A 21,775-nucleotide genomic window follows, 5' to 3' on the forward strand; every position below is an offset into this window, starting at 1 on the left:
ATAAATAAATAAAGTAGATCCGAATCTGTTATTCCCAAAACTCAACTGTTGTTCTGGAAGAGCTTATAACAATGTCAAGGTCAGTATCATGGAGATACTGACATCATCAAATTGTTCAAGAAATTATTTTCTGTTTATCTCTTCTTTAGCTGGTCTTGCAGGAAGGTCAGTTTTCAGCATGTACTATGTTTTACACCTTGTCAAGCAAATATCAAAGTGATGCCCAATGAAGATCTTTCCATGCTCTTGCAATAGTCATTTTGGACAGCACTTAATAAGATTGTAGGAAAAGATGTATGTGGCAAAATCTCATCATCAGCAATAACAATCCTTCACCAAAAATGTTTAATCTTTGTACATTCTAGAAAACCTACATTTCTACACCAAAGCCAACAAAGATTTGAGACTTCCTGGGTAACCTTATGGAGTTTAGTTGGGTTTACTTGCCATCTGTGCACTCTTTCAATTTATAAAGCCCTAATGTTATTCTAGCATTATTTGATTTGTATACCAAGGTTAGTTCCACAAATTAATTTGGAACCAGATGTATTTTTAAGTTCCTATATATTTGTAATACTCCCCCTTTAGTGTTGTCTCCAGTAGAAACTGACCGTAGTTGTACTGGAGGAATTGGAGATTCTAGAGAGAACACTTTAATCAAATCCATGAATAATCAAATCCACAAAAGCCAAACTGCAAAGATGGAAGGACAATTGTAGTTAGAAAAGGACAACAGCTACAAGATTTGTAACCATGAAAATAGAGGAACAGTAAACGTTAATTTAAATGGTTGTTCTTTTAATTGTTGTAATTTAATTTAAATACATTTTGTGCCTTTTTCTTTCCATGTTACTGGTTGTATGCTCATTTAGATGGACTGAAATTAAACAAACTGGTAAAGAGTTCAGGGCTAATTTTTTGTGTATATGTTAGATTTTTATCATTTTTTTAAGACTTTGTAATTGAAATTCTATTTATTTGAGTATCAGCAATAAATATTTTAGTTTAAAAAGACTGAACTTTCTATATTGATCCAAACTACCGTTCCATCTAGTTTTGTAAACATGGTAAGCTGGGTGCCTGAAACACAAAGTCAGGTCTCCTATGTCCCTTATACTAATTGCTTGTGTTTATTCCTACTTAAAAATCTGGGCCTGTTGTTTTCACACACATATTTCCCTATTTTTGAGGGGTCATAATTTCATTTATATGGGAGGAGGGAAGTGGAATTCTCTGAAATTCAAATAAGATTTGTGGTAAAATATGTGCCATGATTATGGCCAATGTACTCAACACAGATCATTTCAGATTGTCCTGCTCTTTTAATTTGCTACACATATATTGTAATGTTTTTATAGTTGCTCTGGATTTTTTTGTCTGATCAAATGTTTCATTTTTCATGCTTAAAAACAACAAATACTTGGAAAAGTCTTTGACTTCTTATTGTTTACTACATTACTTTTTTTTAGTTCTAGAAGCTCTCTGACTTGTTTACATTTATTTTTTATAGATTTGGGAGATGACTGTGTAGATGACTGTTCAATCGACATAAAATATTAAATGAGCCTTAAATAAAAGAATGCCATCTTTGAATAAATTTATTTTCTGAACTTGGTGATTAATATTTATGTCTTTCAAGTCAGTAAGTTCTCTTGCGGTAATAGTGAGAGATTCAATTAAAGTCACAAATAAGGGTGGTCACAGTAGAAGGCTTTGTCCTGCTTCTCTGTTTATCCTCAATCTATCTGAGTTCAGTGCTTTTACTGATATTACTGCTGATGTTCCTCCATATAGATCTTTTACTACAGTTACACATCCTTTTCTGGTGTTCATTTTGTCAAAGAAACCAAATAAATAGCCATAAAAAGTAAAATTGAAAAAGGAGGTCTTTGGCCCTGGCTGCTAGTAAAAGCCCTTTCAAACAGAGGGGTTTTTTTATATAGAGGACTAATTTGAGTGTTAAATAATTATGTGAATGAGGAATAATAATATCACTTTGCTATATGCAGTACTAAACAAACATAAAGTCTTCATATAAGTGGATGAAATGAGCAAACTTGGTCCAATGAGTCATTCTGAAATAAGCACTATATTGCAATAAACCAAATAGTCAATAAAGATTAATTGGGATCGTTACTGTACAGGTTTCCTGAGGGTTTTGCTGCAAGGATATTACAGTTTCCCCCAGTATGCAACCAGACACATTTTGCCATTAGGAAGTGCTTCTTCATGTTACGTTTCATGGTGGTGCAATGGAATAAACCAGTGGTTCTCAACCTGTGGGTCCCCAGATATTTTGGCCTTCAACTCCCAGAAATTCTAACAGCTGGTAAACTGGGATTTCTGGGAGTTGTAGGCCAAAACACCTGGGGACCCACAGGTTGAGAACCACTGAGTTAAACCCTTGTGCCGGCTGAACTGCGGACCTGAAGGTTGGGTTGCTGAACTGAAGGTTGGTGATTTGAATCTGCGAGACGGGGTAAGCTCTCATCCGTCAACTCTAACTTGCGGGGACATGAAAGAAGCCTCCTAGTAGGATGGTAACACATCTGGGCACTGCCTGGGCAATGTCTCTCACCCCAGAAGCAACTTGCAGTATGTTCGCAAGTCGCTTCTGATACGATAAAAAAACCCACTTTCATTGTAGTCTCAGGCCCTATCTGCACTGTGACCATTAAATGCAGTTCGGAGCTAGCTTCAAACTGCAGTGGTCAAACAACAAACTACCACAAAAGGGAATAAAAGAAAGCCCTCAATGTGCATCAGTGCTCTGTGGTTTCTGTAATCACCATCTGGGCCTCAAACTGGTTCCAGGGTTTCCTGTGTAATCATATGCACAATGAAACCGGTTTCTTCAATACTGGTTTGAAACTGCACTAAATGGTCAGTGTAGATAAGGCCGCGGCTACACAAACCATATATACTGTGCTTTTATTATATACTGTGTTTTTAAGACTGCTAATTATCAGAATTACTCATGTCTATATTATAACTTTCAAAAATGCTACTGGTTTACAATAATGGTTCTTAAACTTTGACACTGGCATTATTTTGAACTTTCAACTTCCAGTAGCCCCAGTCAGCTTGGCCAATGATCAGGGATTCTGGGAGCCAAAACCCAAAATATTTAGAGGGCAAAAGGTTAGGAATTCTTGCTTTTGATGTGTTCTTATAACTTGATTTAGAGGTTGAGTGCTTTCTACTACACTTCACTCTAACAGATGGAACACATATAGCGACTTCTTTTTACCGTGTTTCCCCAAAAATAAGATAGTGTCTTATATTAATTTTTGCTCCCAAAGATGCTCTAGGTCTTATTTTCAGGGGATGTCTTATTTTTCCATGAAGAAGAATTCACATTTGAACATTTATTATACACTATACAGTAGTTGTCATCATAAACCAGCATAGCCAGACAAACTGTGAATCCTATCAAGAATTTCTTGTTACTACCAATATTTCCATGTATGGTATGTACATTTACCGATCCTGCATGCTCTGGTGTTCTGTTCGGCGGGCATGCTTCCAAACAAAAGCTTTGCTAGGTCTTACTTTTTTTTTGGGGGGGGGGGGGCTTATATTTAGCAATTCAGCAAAACCTCTACTAGGTCTTATTTTCTGGAGATGTCTTATTTTAGGGGAAACAGGGTAATGCAATTGGCAGAAGGAACATGAGTCGTTCTCCAAACATAACATCTCATCACTATGCAGACCTTTGTGAGCTTTTAAATATTTTATTATCTCTGTTAGAGACTGTGCACTCCCTTTCATCGCACCTTTAAATGGAAAATCACATATAATATGATGGAAATTGTTTCTCGCAAACAACAACAGGAATTAAATGGGAATGGGGTTCCTCCCCTGTTTCCTTACCTGCAACAGAGTTAGGTCGAGGCATTACCAATGAGCCAGAGTTTTGAGTGTAAGTCACAGGACCATCTCCTGAAGATGCTTCTCCTTTTGGTAAACTTTCTGAAGATCCAACAGTCTCCTCTTCTGCAACTGGTGAACAATTATCTGCCCTTCGTTCATAAATGATTCCCTGATGCGTTGCAGTTCTGAGACTTCCATCTTTACTCCATTCCAAACTGGATCCACTACGGTCATCGTTCTCAGATGAACTTGTTACTGTTGCTAAAAAGCAGAATATGAAAGGAAAAAAACAATAAATTCCAGATAAAAGAATGATAATAACGCATGAAGATCTGCAATGTTCTCAAATAGAGAGAATTATTGGGACAGAACTTGTCTGGAATCCAATCACTTCTTTTCTCAGTTTTTAAAGGGAGGAAGCCAGTAAGTACTTTGTGCTCATGTCCAAGCTAATTAATATCACTATTTTTTTCACTGATTCATTTTGGGATTATTTTAAAATCAGCTTTTCATCATTAACCAACAAACGACTTATCTATTTGTCCAGCTTCTTCATTATCTATTCCACCCTCCCACCCGCTCTCCCTCTGCCACTAGCCATACTATTCCATTCTTTCTTCTACCCAATTGTTATGTTTTCCTCCCTAGGGATTTCAATGTTCAATGCCATGGAAGTATTCTGCCATTCAGGGGAGGGAGATCTTTTCCTCACTAAAGACATCCCAAATTTCTGACCCTGAATCCCAAAGATTGGAATACTCCAAAATTCAAAACTGTGCATATGAGTGGCCGAGACTGCAACACATTTCTGATGATAAACACAAATTTGGTTTCATGCACAAAAGTATTAAAAATTCTGTGTAGAAAATTACCTTTAGGCTACGTATATAAGGTATATATGAAATACACATGATTTTTGTAGGTCTCATCTTCAAGATGTCTTATTATATATGTAGATTCAAATACATGTGTTCAAAAAATCTAAAATCCAAAGCACCTCTGGTATTTCCAATAAGTGATACTATAAAGCTTTTGATTAGATTTGTCATAGAAGGAAAGACTCAAATGAGAAGTATATACTGGAAAGACTGCATATCATATGTATTTAGAAAACATTATATGATGTCATCATGCCAATGAGTTATTTGAAGACATAATAGACTAGATAGTATCCTTGGTCTGGTTTTACAGGGGGAAAACAAGATTTAAGTATACATGATGTGAATTACATGACCTCTTATTTCAAAATTCTTGACTCATATACTGTTAAAAGTTGTAAGGATTTAACAGAAGGCTGACAAAGTACTTGTCTATGACAAAATTATTAGGTTTAAATTTTTGATTGAAGAAATAATTTGGCCTCTTGATATATTGCAAATTAAACATCCTTTTTGATTTACACATTGAAGGGATAAGGAGGGCTAGGGAAGATTTCCACTCAAGTTTTTTAAAATACTGAAACGGAGGCATCTTGCCAGACTTCTGCTCTCATTTTGGCCATCCGCCCAGACTTTTCTCATACTTAGCTCACTGAAAAAGAGGAAAATCTGCCCTCACTTCTATTATGTCAGTGGAGGCAGACAATTTCAACTAAGGCAATAAAACACTAAAAAATAGGAGTGAAGCCTTAGCTACTCAAAGAGCCTACTGGCCCAGAAAAAACATAGCAGGATTGGAAATACAATGGAGACTTACGGAAAAGCAAGTTATTTTCATGGTTGGTTAAAGCCTGCCCCCTCTCAAAAAAAAAAAGATGTTACAAAAATATTTGTTGTCGAAAGCTTTCATAGCCAGGATCACAGGGTTGTGGTTTTCTGGGCAGTATGGCCATGTTCCAGAAGTATTCTCTCCTGACGTTTGCCCACATCTATGGCAGGCATCTTCAGAGGTTGTGAGGTATATGGAGAAACTGAGCAAGGAAGGTTTATATATCATGTCAGACTACACAGAGAAGCCATTGAAATCCACAAGCATGTGGACAATTTCAACAGAAAGGGGGAACCATGAAAATGAACAAAATCTGGCTACCAGTATTAAAAAAACTCCAAAATCAGAACAGTAAATAAAGAGCAACACTCTAAAAACAGAAGAATTCCAGACATGAATCAATCAGGGACAGCTAACGACTCTGAACAAAGGATTCCCCCAGGCCAGGAGGTGAAGCTGGTAGGGCCATTTAATACTAATTGAGGTGATTAATTACAGCATTCACACTGCCCTCCAACAGACAAGAGTTCTTTTCCCCACCCAGGATCTTCCACAGATATATAAACCTTCCTCCATATACCTCACAACCTCTGAGGATGCCTGCCATAAATGTGGGCAAAACGTCAGGAGAGAATACTTCTGGAACATGGCCATACTGCCCGGAAAACACACAACAACCCTTACAAAATATACTTGCTAAACTCTGTACTAAATGTTCTTTTAATACTATTAATATATTAGCACCTGGTGTTCAGACAAAACAGGAGGGATTACAGTGGAAAATGGCATTAACCTCTCTCTCTATCACCTCCTATGCTCTCAAAAGAACACAAATGATTAGATCAATAACTAACTGCTTTGTCATTTCATTTTGTTTCTCATACAGTAAAGCTGCCAATGCCTTGCTATGCAGGCCAGCCTTGAATGTCATTAGTCTTTCAATATGCATGTGGAAATATGTGAGAAGGAGCATTTTATTTAAATCAACCTAGTTGTAAAACTGAATATCTTATGTATCTTGAAAGCAGAAAGAATGTGACTCTCTGAACATACATGCAATGGCACACTTTTAATTCAAAGATCCCCAGCAATCTATCTGGCTATTTCTTCATATGCTCTATGCAGTCTTCACTTAAAGTACCTGTTTACTCCCATATTGACTTTTATTCTCAATTTATTAATTATTAATTAGCCATTTAAAACATTTTTAAATGCCAGGATTCTATTCCTCCCCTATCGACCATCATAAAAAAGGTAATTATTATTTTTTCTTGGCACTGCAACAGCATTTCACCAATATCTCCATTGTTCACTAGCAAACATTATTCATCCTAACGCTAACAAGACTGGCACTCCAGCTTGGCTGTGGTAACTTGGTGCTCTAGTCTGATGTCCAATGTGTGCCCACCACTTCCTTCCACAGCACACAGAACTAGGAGATACACTGGCTTAAATAGCAACAACTTCTTTGTATGTTTAAAACGAATTTCCTTTCACATGTTCTTCAGATTTCACACTGCATATATAACAGTACTCCATTTGTTACACAAGCCAACTACATTTCTGGGCACAACATTTTTGATCTAAAGGGTCACACTAGGTATTGGGTGGAGGCCCCCCACAAATCTATGAACCACCATCCTATGTACATGCTGTCTGATTCTATTAATTACACTTTGTAACAAAACTGTTCCTAGTTTGAAAGTGCCATTTTCTGTTTAATTGTTCAGTAGTTACTTTGAAAGTATTTGTTATACTCCAGAAACTTCATTTTTGTGGCTGCCACAAACTATGTTGAATTGGTTGCGACTCTTATGAGCTATTCGTTGAAAAACTATAGCAAAATGTGCTGCAGGATGTCCCATAAAAACAAAGTTTTTGCACTTTAATAATTTTTTTCCATGTTTTTATGACAGAACCAATTAGAAAATGACATTTATAACCCTGAAACAAAAATAGTGTTACGTGGTGTTATTTAGGTAAAGGTAAAGGTTTTCCCCTGACATTAAGTCTAGTCGTGTTCGACTTGGGGGGTTGGTGTTCATTTCCATTTCTAAGCTGAAGACCTGGCATTGTCTGACGACACCTCATAGGTCATGTGGCCAGCATGACTGCATGGAGTGCCATTACCTTCTTGCAGAAGTACCCATTGATCTACTCACATTTGCATGTTTTCGAACTGCTAGGTTGGCAGAAGCTGGGGCTAATAGCAGGAGCTCACTCTGCTCCGCGGATTTGAACCTCCAACCTTTCAGTCAGCAAGTTCAGCAGCTCAGCGGTTTAACCCGCAGCACCACGTATGGTGTTATTGACATTTGAATATTATAAGGTTGCCTTTCCTCAAACATAACCTCTGCATTACTTTTTATTTTAATTGTGCTTCATGAAATTTATTTCCATCATTTTACATTCACTGAAATGTAATTTAGTTGCTTCTTGCCTTACTTGACTCCTCTTTAACTCTCAGCAACAACACTTAGAGCAATGATTCCCAGACTCTAGAACTCCAAGTGTTCTGTATTTCAACTCCCAGAAGCCTCTGCTGGTTTGGCCAATGATTAAGGATTTTGGAAGCTGGAGACTGAGTTAGAAGGTCACAGAGCTCCTGTCAGTGACTCTGAGACTGCCAGATTGTAGCTCCTCTGAGATGGATATTAGAGTACACAGTTGGCCCTCCACATTTGTAGAGCTTAGAAGTGCAGGACCTTCATGAAAGGGGGGAAATTGTGAGTACAATGGAGACAGGGGCAAGGCTTCTGTATACTCCCCAGGTTGCCAAGAGGATGGCAGTGAGAATGAAGAATGCATTTCTGGTTACCAGTCCCAGATGTTGCTTTCCCCTCCCAAAGCTGGGGGCCATGTACAGATTTACATAGCAGCACAGCTTCAGGAGGTGGGTGGATTGCCAAGAGCTGCCCCATTTTCAGGAGTTGTGATGAGGATTGATAGCAAACAGAGGAAGCTCCCAGAGCCCAATGGGAGCTTAGTTCATGTTGGGAAACAAGCAATGCCCATTCTGCTCTCTCTTCTTTGACTTTCTATAGGCAAATCTATCAAGGTGAGAAAACAGAAGGTGGTGAGCTTCTTTCAAGCCTTGGAAGTGGAGGCTATGGCACCCAGCTGCCAGAAACTCATTCTTCCTGTTTCTTAGTCCATAGAGATAGAGAACAGACTGAGTTAAGGATTGGGGAACCTGAACTCAGTCTATATTCCTCTCTCTGTGACCTAAAGAACCTGAGTCAAGCGATACTTCTCCCCTGGAAAGCACAAGAAATTGGCTAAGGCAGGGCAATGGCAAATTCACGAATGATCAAATCCGTGAATGTCAAAACAATGAGTGTGTAATGGTGGTTGTACTCCAGAAAACATACAATAAGGAGCTGCATAAGAGGGGGAAAAAACAGTAGGCCTTGTTAATGCTTCAGAAATCTACAACAAACATTGGTGGAAGCACAAAAAGGTCACAGAGTCCTCTGAGAGCAGATGCAAGAGCATCTTCCATGAGGTCATCTGACTGCCATTCACATGAGGCTCTGAGCACAATTCTTACTATTCTTCAAGAACTGAGATGATACTTTCAAATGAAGCTTTGCAAGAGAGGTTTTGGACTTCTGAAAGACTGGACAGAGAAAGGACTAATTAAAGCCCTGGGACAGATGCTATCTTCGGGATCTGAATCTATGACTTCTAGACATGGTCATGGCGGTATGAAGTGTTTTTCAGTATTGGATAAAGTTGCGATTTTACTTAATTGTAGCTGTGGATCTTGTTGAGGGTCCTCCAGCCCACAACTCATACAGCAAAAAACACATACACATTCAACACAGACACCACCAGAGAGTCACCAGCACTAACAAGCTCTCGTCAGTACCACCATTCACATCCCATCCCCTTCTCTCTCTCAGACAGACTAAATTTGCTTTTTCTGCTCATACTGTCTCATCACTCAATGACAGAAGCTGTGGTGGACCAATGGGTTAAACCCTTGTGCCAGCTGAATTGCTGACCTGAAGGTTAGGTTGGTGACCTGAAGGTTGCCGGTTTGACTCCGTGAGACTGGGTGAGCTCCCGTCTGTCAGCTCTAGCTTGCGGGGACATGAGAGAAGCCTCCCAGCAGGATGGCAACACATCCGGGAGTCTCCTGGGCAACATCTCTGTAGACGGCCAATTCTCTCACACCAGAAGCGATTTGCAGTGTGTTCTCAAATCGCTTCTGACATGATTTAAAAAAACCTTAATGACAGAAATATCAGTGTAATTAAAATACCATTTCATGCTTTATTGACACCCATATTTTTCTCAAAAATATACTTTTTAAAACCAACATCGTTAATCGGAATTATTCCAATACTCCTGATGTTATTATTTCTGCCTGCAACACCATTACAAAATTTAAACAAGGGGCTTTCAAATGTATCCATCTCAGAGGAGCTGCAATCTGACACTCTGACAACTCTATGATCTTCAGTCTCGACCACTGTATTATCACTAAAGTGGTCATTCTCTCCTGCAGCAATGCAGCCCCTTCTTAATCCAATACAAGAGATCTGAACAGCACAGTAGGGTCATTCCAGTGAGGACCTTTGGGAACTCATAACTGCTGTAGTCCACTAAAGCTTTGCATCAAAAGGAAGTTTAGGCATGACTAAATGCCTACAAGAAAAAAGAGAGAAAAGAACCACTGAGGGTGACATAATTATTTCAAGTGAAAGAGCACTTCAAAAATATTTGGAGCATGGAGATTTTGGAACTGGAGCCAAGTATCAACATAAATGAGAACAAGAGAGGTTTAGCTCCAGCTATGTATATCTTTGAGGTCTCATAGCGGCCCACCTGCTGATAACAGAAAATCAAGCTGTAAAAGGGATTGCAAGAAGTGTCTGCATTACTAGGAATTAAAGTGCTTACCTATAATTCCACTGTCCTTGCTTTCCAATGTGGAGCTTGGGCTGCTAATGGTCCCACAGGGACTACTTTTGTTGGCTGCTGTTTTGCCGGCGCAGCTATTCAGAGTTGAGCAGGGGCTGTCAGTGCTAGGCGACGTTGTGCTGCTTGTTAGAGTAGAGCAGGGACTGACTCCTTGACTAGCAACTGTGCACTGCAAGATGAATAAAACAAAGAATTAATGCACGGAGCACAGCATGACACCCATGATGAGAGAAATGAACATTCAGCAGAAGATATATAGCAAACCTAAAGGGAACACAAACAGCTTTCCAAATATATTGGAAGAATTCTGGATCATGATAAAATGCTGACTTTGATCTAGTTTTAAAACTTGCTAGTGCAATTTATTAAATGTCTGCTAGAATGAGAAAGACTCAGTCTATCTTATGGTAGAGTCATCATCCAAAATCCTACATGGAGGACCAGAGCAGCTGCATCATCATTATTCAAACTGTTTTTCTCCCTTCCCACTAGGAAGCAGCCTTTTCTGGAGCTAAACAGCTGCCAACAGGGTGGCTGTGGAAACATTATATGTAGCTCAGATGAAATAGCTCCCTGTATCCCATCCATGCATATAAGGATGTCCACTGTCTCTTTGAAGAAACCCACCAAAGATTAAACTAATTTCTTATTGCTTAGCTTGGCTTGAGAAACAGAGTCAAGCTAGAAGTACCATGTGGACAAAAGCCATTCAGTTAAAAATGCACATCCACAATATGGATGGTATAAGCAAGTGACACTGTAGGTGCATCTGCTCTGTAGAATTAATGCAGTTTGACACCACTTTAACTGTCATGGCTCACTGCTATGAAATCCTGGGAGTTGTAGTTTGGTGAGCCACCAGCACATTTTGGTAGAGAATGCTGAAAAGGCACAACTTCCATTCCATAGACTGTGTTATGGCAGTTAAAGTGATGTTAAACTGCATTAAGTGTACAGTGCAGAAGCATCCTGTTTTACACAAAAGCAAGTAAAATGACAACTGTCTTACATCACCATCGAAGTCTGATTTCTAAATGTGAAACCAAGAATCATAAAATCATAGAGTTGATAGACCTCCAGGCCATCCAGTCCAACCCCCTGCCAAGAAGCAGGAAAATCGTATTCAAAGCACCCCCGACAGATGGCCTCCAAAGAAGGAGCCTCCTCCACATGACGGGGCAGAGAGTTCCATTGCTGAACAGCTCTCACAGTTAGGAAGTTCTTCCTAATGTTCAGGTGGAATCTCCTTTCCTGTAGAGAACAGCCCACTGTATAATTCCACCAAAAGCTCTTCACTACATGCCTCCAAAGTCAGAGATCACATCCTTAGTTAATTATGAACATTTGTAGTGCCTTGGGAACAATGATGCAGGTATAAGGCAAATCCTCTAAATATTAGCTGTAAAATCCCTTCTATTTCATCATTTGAAGCAGCAAATTGAAAATAATCCATTCATGTTTCATAATTCAACTTTCCTTAGCTTTTGAAACATTTCTTTCAGTGAAAAGAACAGGGAACATTAAATCACAGCATGTCCGTTCCCCCTCCCTCTCCTACCAGCCTTTTAATAACTGTGTATTATTCTTATACACTGCTGCAAACAATCATTATTGCCTACTATTATGTTTGCTTTACATTAAATATTTTGAAACCAAGGCATCTCTGATGTGGCCAGGCTATTTTTAATTAGATTTCACGAGCATACCATCATTTCATGCTTTTCTTCTGCAGCAATATGGGCAGAGGTGGGAATTCCTTCTCCTAGTAAAAATCCCAGTCTTGTCATCAGTTCCTGAGCAGCTGGCGAACAACCTGATTCTTTCTCTGATTTTGCTTCTGGACAGAAAAAGAGGGAACATAAATACAATTTATAAAGGAGAGTTACTGTGACATATTTTGAAAGAAATGTGCAGTCATACAAATATAGTTATAATAATAATAATAATAATAATAATAATAATAATAATAATAATAATAATAAAACTTTATTTATATCCCGTCACCATCTCCCCACGGGGACTCGGGGCGGCTTACATGGGGCAGTGGCCCAAACAACATAAGAACAAAATATAAGCAACACAATACAATCACAATATAAAAAGATAAAACAATAATACAATATATCAATATAAACAACAATAGAGGATAAAAATTCCATTTAAAACACATAAATGGTAAGACCGTAATAAAAACAGGATAAATTATTAAAAACCCACTGGGGCTGATTAATTAATGACTATCTCCGAAGGCCTGCCGAAACATCCAAGTCTTCAGTTGCTTCCTGAAGGAAAGTAGAGAGGGAGCCAACCTAATCTCCCTGGGTTATGTGAGATGATGCCTGGCTAGTAATGCTTCCTGCTACTGAGGTCCCTTCTACACTGCCATATAATCAAGATTATCAAAGCAGATAATCCACAATATTTGCTTTGAACTGGATTATATGAGTCTACATATAATGCCATATAATCTAGTTCAAAGCATATAATCTAGATTTTTATGGCGGTGAAGAAGGGGCCTAAATCTCTCCTCACTACTGTAGGAACATACTGATAAATCTGCATTGTTAATCTCATTTATTCCTTCAAATTACAGTTGCGGAGAGGTAGGGGGGGTTCATTAATCCCCCAGAAGATTTTGGAGGACCAAACCTGTTCCCACAAAAGTCCCTAAAACACTGATAGGGGTATGGAAGCATTTCTACCATATTTTAGTTTTCAAACCAGGTCGCCCACCAAGCATTTTCATCATGTTTTAGCTTTCAGTAAAACCTTCCATTCACTCTGAATTGCCCATCCCATTCCCATCCCGCCTCCCCCGTCCCTCCGGCAAAATGTGGTGGAAATATAACCCAATCCCCACAGTTGACATTTAGGGGGCAATTTTTCAGAAAAAACTTTTAATCCCTGGGGAGGCTTCTAAACATGTCAGAAATACACTCCACACTCCCTAAAGTGCATTTGGGTGCAATCTGACGGAGGAGGGGGGGGGGAGGGAGAAGGTGATGGAAGAAGAGGATATTTTTGACTCCTGGAGATCCCTGTGGACAACAAAAATGGTCTTCGGGGGTGCATGCAACTTTGCCATAATGAATGAAATAGCCTTTCAATAAAACATTAGAAAAAGTGTTAAGATTTTCTTTGTGAATTATGTTAACAGACAAATGAGGTATTAATTTCATCATAATCATACTTGCCTGGTAACCAACCCCAACCCCAACATCTACAACTTTTCAAATTTTATGTTGCATTGCACTTTTAGTGTTATTTCCATTGTTAACAGTTACACATATTTAAAATGCATTTTATGTTAACATCCCTGAGGCATTTTCTTACAAGGTGGTCTATAAATGCTTGCAAGCAGGCCTGTAGCGAGGGGGGGGGGGTTAGGGGTTCAACCCCCCCCCCCCCCCGAAATTTTTCAGGTTATAAAAAAAACCTGGTTTACTCATGAATTTTAACTGGTTAACCAAATCCCCATGCTAAGTCTATGAGACACAAAACATTAAGAGTCCCTCCAGGTACTATCTCAAGCAGATATTGACAGGTTTGTAGCGGGGAGTGGTGTGTGCTAGGGGTTAACCCCCCCCCCCCCCGAAATTTTCAAAACCCCTCCTGAAATTTTTTTCTGGCTACGGCCCTGCTTGCAAGTAAATGTGGAAAATAATATTGTTCTTTGAAAAGTGTATTTTCCTCTTTAATTTCTGTGTATTAGAATATAGTAGTATTGTGGCATAGAATAGCAATGACCTTTAATAGGACAAGTTGAATCTTAAATGAATCTCAACAACTGGCTCAGAAAGAATTACTGAAACACAATCCAACTTGCCTGAAATGGACAAGACATCTGCTTAATCTTGAGCTAAACTAACAAAAAAATGAATAAAAAATCAAAGTCCCCAATAGGAAGGATTTAACAATGTTTCCAATATCCTTCAAATGGCGAAACACCTCCTCGTTCCTCTTCCAATCATGTCTTCTAAACATTCAAAACAAGAAGAGCTTTATTTTACACAGCATCTAATCCTTCTAGAAAGTAATCTGCTGTCCTTAATGCCCTCTATAGTGGGTTGCATTAAACATTACAGTAGACAAGGTACAAACAGCAGTATTATTCTTTTGGTAGTTGTGCAAGAAATCGACACATTCTTGGACGTTACTTCCTTAACAGGAGCAGAAATAATACGGAAAAGACAGGGGTAAGTTCCTACACCACAAAAAAGGGGAGCAATTCAACATCTGCACACAAACTTTTTTATTCAATGTTAAATGAAACACAAAGTCAGGTAAGCCTTGCCTAAGGAAAGAAAAACATTCCAGAGACCAATTGAAGGCTTCCTCCTAAACACATCCAAGATTTTTTTAGTTGACAAACTTCCATTTTTTGTATGATTTCCATTTTATTAATCATATTTCCATATCTATGTTTTTTAATCTGGGTTTTACGTTGTGATAGCAAGGATGCTGCTGAAATGAGAGGATGTCATATTATCAACATACGTCATTGCTAAATCATTACCTAGGTTTAGTCTATAATCAAGATCCTTTGATGCAAAGGCCTCTAATTAAAAAAAGACCCTTCATACATTGGAGAAGAAGATAGATTCCAGAGGTTCCATTACGGGTCATAGCAGCTCTGCTAACAGAGGAAAAGGGAAATAGATATTATGCCTCCCTTTGCCCCCAGAGAGAGTTAAGCAGCTTTGGAATGGAGATTTTTCAATCAGAAAAGTTAAAGTGTTAAAAAGCAACTTTTCCCAGTACTGATCCTTTTTCTATACACGTTCTAATTTTAAAAAAAAATCCCCAAGCTTCCCAAAGAAATCTGTTTATCTACTATAAGACTAGGGGCCCTTCCACACAGCCCTATATTCCAGAATATCAAGGAAGGAAATCTCACAAAATCTGCTTTGAACTGGGTTATCTGTGTCTACACTGCCATATATTCCAGCTCAAAGCGGAAAATATGGGATTTTATTCAGCTGTGTTTTATTCAGCTGGGAGATCAGAAGAAAATAAGTGATATTTGCTGCTTAAGACAGAAAACTACTTACAAGAAAGAAGTGACAGCTAAGGGCTTGTCTACAAGAGCAAAATAATCCAGTTGCAATTCAGATATCCTGCCCCAATGTTGCCATAGATTCACTTGTGCCACACCTACTCATAATATATCACACTGAAATTGCATTGCTATCCACACCCTATATTTGAGTAGGAAGCATGTTTAGTTCTCCTTCTCCTAAGAAGGGATAATCCATTGTCTTCCTTTCTGCTTATGTCCATTGCTGCCACTGCCTTCCTGGCAAAACAGCTTTCCTGCAAAGCCTAACAGGGAAAGTCGTTTGCTTTGACATCAGAACAAGGCACCCAGCCATGCCACTAATAGAGAGGAGATAGCCCAATCTCATAGCTGGGAAGCTGTTTGATTGGGAAGGTGGTAGTAGCAGTCAACTTGAACAGAAACAAACAAAATGATAAATCACTGTGGAGGAAGCTATTTGGCCAGGAAGGCAGTTATCCCAAGGAAAACGAAAGATTCAGGGATCTACCTCCCCACTTCTGCTGCTTTCCAGTGCATCTCAAAGAGGACACTTTCCCCCCTCTACAAGACCGCACGGCTCAGCTGGGAACTGAGTGAAGGCCCTAGTGCTCTTATTTGCAAAAACAACAAGGGAATTTTAGTGTCACAAAGCGTATATCACTGCAAGTGGCACTGGACATGGAAAAAGGGCGATGCTTGCCACTGCAGCCTCCCCCACCGGAAGTAACGCCATCAGAATGGACGCATGTAGCAAAAGTTGGACTTTCCTAAGTCCTTGTTTGACTTTCCACTTTCTCCATAACCACACATCTTTTTATGAAGCCAAAAAGAGAAGAAAATAAATGGTGTACCTATGAATGGGGGTGGGAATGGTAGAGGCCTTAATATATATTTGAACATACGGAGATGATTTTCTATAGAAACATCTTCCCACCTGCCAGTTTCATCTTCAAAGAAAATTACACCAATTTTACTATCTCATTCATGATTCTCTCTTCTTCAAATTTAGTTCTGAATGAAAGTCTTACATTTTACCATTAAAGACCGGATTGAGCTGCTGTTTAAGTCAAAATGCCTCTACTAGATACAGCCCATTCCCACACAGAAGGCATCGTAGGTATCCACAGACAATCCAGCACTGCTGTAAATATAGCAGACAGCAACTAAGCCAGTAAAACTCATTAATTCCTCTACGCTAGTGCACCAGCTTCATTACATCCAAGCAGCAGCAACAACAAAAAACAAGCAAACAAATTCAGCCAACTTCCTACCAAAGTATAAAATCTGTAAAACTATTTTTTTTTCTCCCCATGAAATAACTCTTCACACTGATTTTTTTTCTGATCTAATTTTTCTGATCTAAATTTACTGGGGGAAGGGGCAATGCTATTGAGACAGCTGCTATTCCATAGACAGTTGCCACTGCTAAAAAAAAGATAGAAGTCTCGTTTTAATATATGGGGTTCGTTAATAGAGAACTGGTAGATTCCAGCCCCCTGAATACCATAGGCCAAGAGCCAGACTTCATGAATGCTGCATTATTTTGTATCCTATTAGAATCTCAGTATCAATCAACCAGGACCAGAACTAAAAGACATATACTGTATAAACTCAAAGAATATACAGTATATATTCTTCGAGCACAATTCTGAGCCTTCAGATGTTTAGTGCCACAACCGAACTGAACTCACAGTCATTTCACATAAAAATCTACACCTGGTAACATGAAGTTATTTTCATTCCAGCAGGTTAAAACGGGGAAAGTTATTTTTATTCTTGTTGCTACAATAAGGGGAGAATGAAGGTACCAATGCAGCCCTTGAAACCTTTCCATCCAAGCCTCCAGAGATTTCACCTATTCCAAGTTTCCTACATTATTTACTCCATCCTATTGTCTGCTTTACCTACAAACTGGTTGAGGGGACTTTGCAGAGGTTGAAGAATCAATATACCTATCAATACAGAGAGAGGGAGAGAGAAAGAAAGACTGCACACTGAATTGAGTCACAAGAAAAAACATCTGGAATTTAGAACACTTTAAACCAGTGGTTCCCAAGGTTTGGGCCTCCAAGTGTTTTGGACTTCAGCTCCTACAGTTCTTAACAGCTGGTAAGCTGGCAGGGATTTCTGGGAGTTGAAGTCCAAAACACCTGGAGGCCCAAAGGTTGGGAACCACTGCTTTAAACTAAAGATGGACCTTCTTAACAGGTTATAGAATTATAGAATCATGGCGTTTGAACAGACCACAAGGGCCATCTAGTCCAATCCACTGCCATACAGGAATACATAAAGCATTCCCAACAGATGATCATCCAGCCTCTGCATAAAAATCTCCAAAGAAGGAGACTCTATGACACTTAGAGGTAGTGTACAGTGTTCCCTCACTTATCGCTTACAGCAGTAAATGAAAATCTGCGAAGTAGGGATGCTATATTTATTTTAGTATTTATACATTATTTTAGTAGTTATACACTATTTTAAGTCTTTATCAACCAATCATGTGTGAATAAATTGCCTCCTTCTCCTCCCATTGCCGCTTGGGCTCCTTTTCTCTCCTTTGGGCTTCTCCTTCCTCCCTTCGTTAGGCTGTAAATTGTAATTTTTTATGATTTATAATAGTCTTTTAGAGTTTATTGAAAAACCGCGAAACAGCAAATCCGCAAAATGTGAACTGTGAAGTAGTGAGGGAACACTGTACTCCATTGCCAAACAGCTCTTACAGTCAGAAAGTTCTTCCTAATGATTGATATGGGATCTCTTTTCCTGAAGTTTGATTCTGTTGCTCTGTGTCTTAAGACTCTGGGGCAGCAGAACACCAGCTTGCCCCCTCCTCAATGTTACATCTTTTCACATATTTAAACATGGTTATCATGTCCCCTCTGTTTTTTTTTCCTCCAAGCTAAATATATTTAGCTCCATAAGCTTTTCCTCATAGGGTTTGGGCTTCAGATCTTAGACCATTTTGGCCACCTTTCTCTGGACACATTTCAGCTTGTCTATATTAGAATCACAGAATCATAGAATCATAGAGTTGGAAAGGCCTCGTGGGCTATCCAGTCCAACTCCATTCTGCCAAGAAGCAGGAACATCACATTCAAAGCACGCCCAACAGATGGCCATCCAGCCTCTGCTTAAAAGCCTCCACAGGAGCCTCCACTACACTATGGGGCAGAGAGCTCTCACAGTGAGGAAGTTCTTCCTGATGTTCAGGTGGAATCTCCTTTCCTGTAGTTTGAAGCCATTGTTCCGCGTCCTGGTCTCCATGGCAGTAGAAAACAAGCCTGCTCCTTCCTCCCTATGACTTCCTCTCACATATTTATACATGGCTAGACGGAATAGAGAGGTAATATGACTTCCCTGGATCTAGGCACTACATTCCTATTTATGCAGGCCAAAATCCCATTGGCTTTTTTTGCAGCTGCATCACATTGTTGGCTCATGTTTAACTTGTTTTCCATGAGGACTCCAAGATCTTTTTTACACATACTGCTGTCGAGCCAGGATTCCCCCATTCTGTATTCTGCATTTCATTTTTTCTGGAGACTGAGCCCATTTCAGAAGAGTTATTCTCTTGAACTATAGCTTCCAGCATCCATAGCCAGAATGGCTAGTAACTATATTGAATGGGGGGATTCTTGAAGTACATACAAGGCTTCAAAAAGTTACTTTCCTGATTTCTGTAACTAATGCAACATGAACATGAAAAAGACATCCTACTTTTGAGGTAAAGACAAAACAATTATACTGTTTTCTTTCATTGACCATTTGAGAATTCTGTCAAAACGTTGCAGAGGCCAATATGCTGTTTTAATAGCAAACACAAACAACTGAAGGATACTTTTAAAGAGAAAGAGAGCAAAATACCTGATGTTTTAAAAAATGCACACACCATTGACTAATAAATAAGAAATAATTTAAAAAAGAATGCCATTCAAAAGAAGAAGAAAAGAAATCATTCAACGAAAATCTCCCTTCACTCATTTTATGTCTTATTCCCTGGAGATCTTTGTCACATCACTTAAACAATCAAATAAGCCAAATAAAATCTCACATTTAAAAGCAGCACCCTCTTATCTGAGGCTTCCAATTGACTCTAAACTAACCAGATTTAGTCTACAGAAACAGATGTTATGAACCCCACTAAGCACATGCCTTGATCAACAGAGAAGAACATGTAACTAAGCAAGGGAGCTCCTAGAAACCAGCCATTACCTGTGCCTTCCAAAGGCAAGCAGGGAATGAGAACTCTTTTCTTAACCAGAAGCACCAGGAATCTTCCTTTGGCTGTATCCACACAGCAGAAGTAACTCAACAGTATAGAATTATACATTAACTCAACGGTATAGAATTCTGAGATTTGTAGTTTTGTAAGATATTTCCATCTCTTTCAGATACCTTTTGAGCTACAAGAATTACAGATTCCAGGATTCCATAGGATAAAGCCATTGCAATTAAAGTGATGTCAAGCTTCTATGATTCTACAGTGTAGATAGTCTCTAAAGGTGTATCTACACTATAGAATTAATGTAATTTGACACTACTTTAACTGTCATGGCTCAATGCTATGGGATCCTGAGATTTGTAGTCTGGAGAAGCAACAACACTCTTTTGCAGAGAAAGTTAAAGATATTGTAAAATTGCAACTCTCATGATTCCATCGCTTTGAGCCATGGCATTGAGAGAAGTGTCAAACTGCATTCCTTCTGCAGTGGAGATGAACCCTTCATTTTTGGCTGTGTCAAATTCCTAGGGAAGTGAGGGGAAAAAATGAGAGCATGGATGTCTTGAGATCCATTCCTGTTTATTAAGAGGGTTCTTTAGGCTCTTTTTAGAAATTGCACACATGCAAATATAACACCAGGAGGATGGGGGGTGTAACAGAGAGAAGGGTTATACCTGCTACCAAGTCTGACACTGTGTACATATTTGGGAGAACATTTGTATCACGTATGGCCTTTCGTCATTATGGTTGAAAACCAGGCCTATGTTAGTATAGCAGGGATAAGTTTGGACAGCTGGAGTTTGGGGCTGGTGAGGGGATGAACACCTAAAGAAGACTTGTGTAGACCTGCTTTTATAAATATTTTGAAACATGACACATGTTATGAGGCAATGAGATGAGATCTTTTGACATGCCATCACACCAGCACAACAACAATCTGCCGTGCCAAAGATATCAGTCCTTCCCCTTCACATGTTTCCTTGAATCCATCCACAAAGAACCTTCATCAAAAATTAGGATTACTACACTACTCTTCAGGCAACAATGCCAATTATTGATGCATAATAACCAGAATAAATCTGCATGGCCGAGGTTTTATATAGCCTCCACACTAGGAGCTGCTACTTTTTCATCATTGGTGGTCTGCTTCTTTCAATCAGAGAGGTCTTTCTCTCTTTGGCTATTTCTGCTCTTGTTGTTTTCCTCATTAAACTGTACATAGTGTGCAGGCTAGGAGCCAAGTGGCAGCAAAATTTACTGCCATATGGGAGTGAGTAGATGGAGGCTTAAGCCTACCCAAACTAGTAAAGAGTGATCAGTTCCCCGGGGCTTAAATGATGCTCTTTAGTAACCTCTCTGGCTCAAAACACCCAGATCTCTGTACAGTTACTAATCACTGGGGTCATGAGAGGTGACAGACAGGAGAATAAAGCATCTCTAAACTTGTAACTAAAACTCTCCCTTTGTGGAAGAGGTCTTTGCATCCTAACCAACAGCAGCAACAACAACAAAAAGTCGCATCTGGTTGTCAACCCAGAATAGCCAATGTTTGTATGACAGATCAAAATAACAGAGTGAAAAATGAGACAGAGCAAAAACCCTCAAGATGATACATGAGAAGTGTTTTCAGCATGAAACTAAGGGTAAGCAGACAGCACTTAAAATGAGTGCTTTGGAATGTAAAAGCCTTTTCTAGCCCTGATGTTTAAGCTCTAGAATAAAGAAAAATGGGACTGAACACAGACACACAATTTGGAATGAATATTATTTTTAGTTTATTTATATATTGATGAAATGTATACCATGGTTTTCTCCTGTGATGAGATCCAAACAAGGCATACCCCCCTTGCCAATCGAGATATATTCAAAAAGGGAGAAAATATGCCAGAGAAGAGTTTTCAATTCCCACAAAGACTATCTAACTGTTTGTCTCTCCATCGGGATGTAAAGAACCTGGCTCTTAAATTCAAAATGCAAGGAAAAATACACAATTTTACTTGATGTTA

The 21,775-nt window shown here is 39.0% G+C and overlaps 1 protein-coding gene across 4 annotated transcripts in view; it reads right to left on the reverse strand.

Annotated features, from left to right (window-relative positions):
* The window catches only part of tanc1 (tetratricopeptide repeat, ankyrin repeat and coiled-coil containing 1), a 178,108-nt gene that overhangs the window by 45,652 nt on the left and 110,681 nt on the right, over positions 1-21,775 (reverse strand). For all 4 annotated transcript variants that reach the window (XM_062970504.1, XM_062970443.1, XM_062970477.1 and 1 more), the window contains 3 exons: positions 12,216-12,346; positions 10,489-10,678; positions 3,874-4,134 (listed from right to left, as the gene is read on the reverse strand). In XM_062970504.1, the coding sequence (XP_062826574.1) occupies positions 3,874-4,134; positions 10,489-10,678; positions 12,216-12,346 (582 nt within the window). The remainder of the gene's footprint in view (positions 1-3,873; positions 4,135-10,488; positions 10,679-12,215; positions 12,347-21,775) is intronic.

The sequence above is a fragment of the Anolis carolinensis genome, chromosome 1 (genome assembly GCF_035594765.1).
Source record: "Anolis carolinensis isolate JA03-04 chromosome 1, rAnoCar3.1.pri, whole genome shotgun sequence".
Taxonomy (NCBI): domain Eukaryota; kingdom Metazoa; phylum Chordata; class Lepidosauria; order Squamata; family Dactyloidae; genus Anolis; species Anolis carolinensis.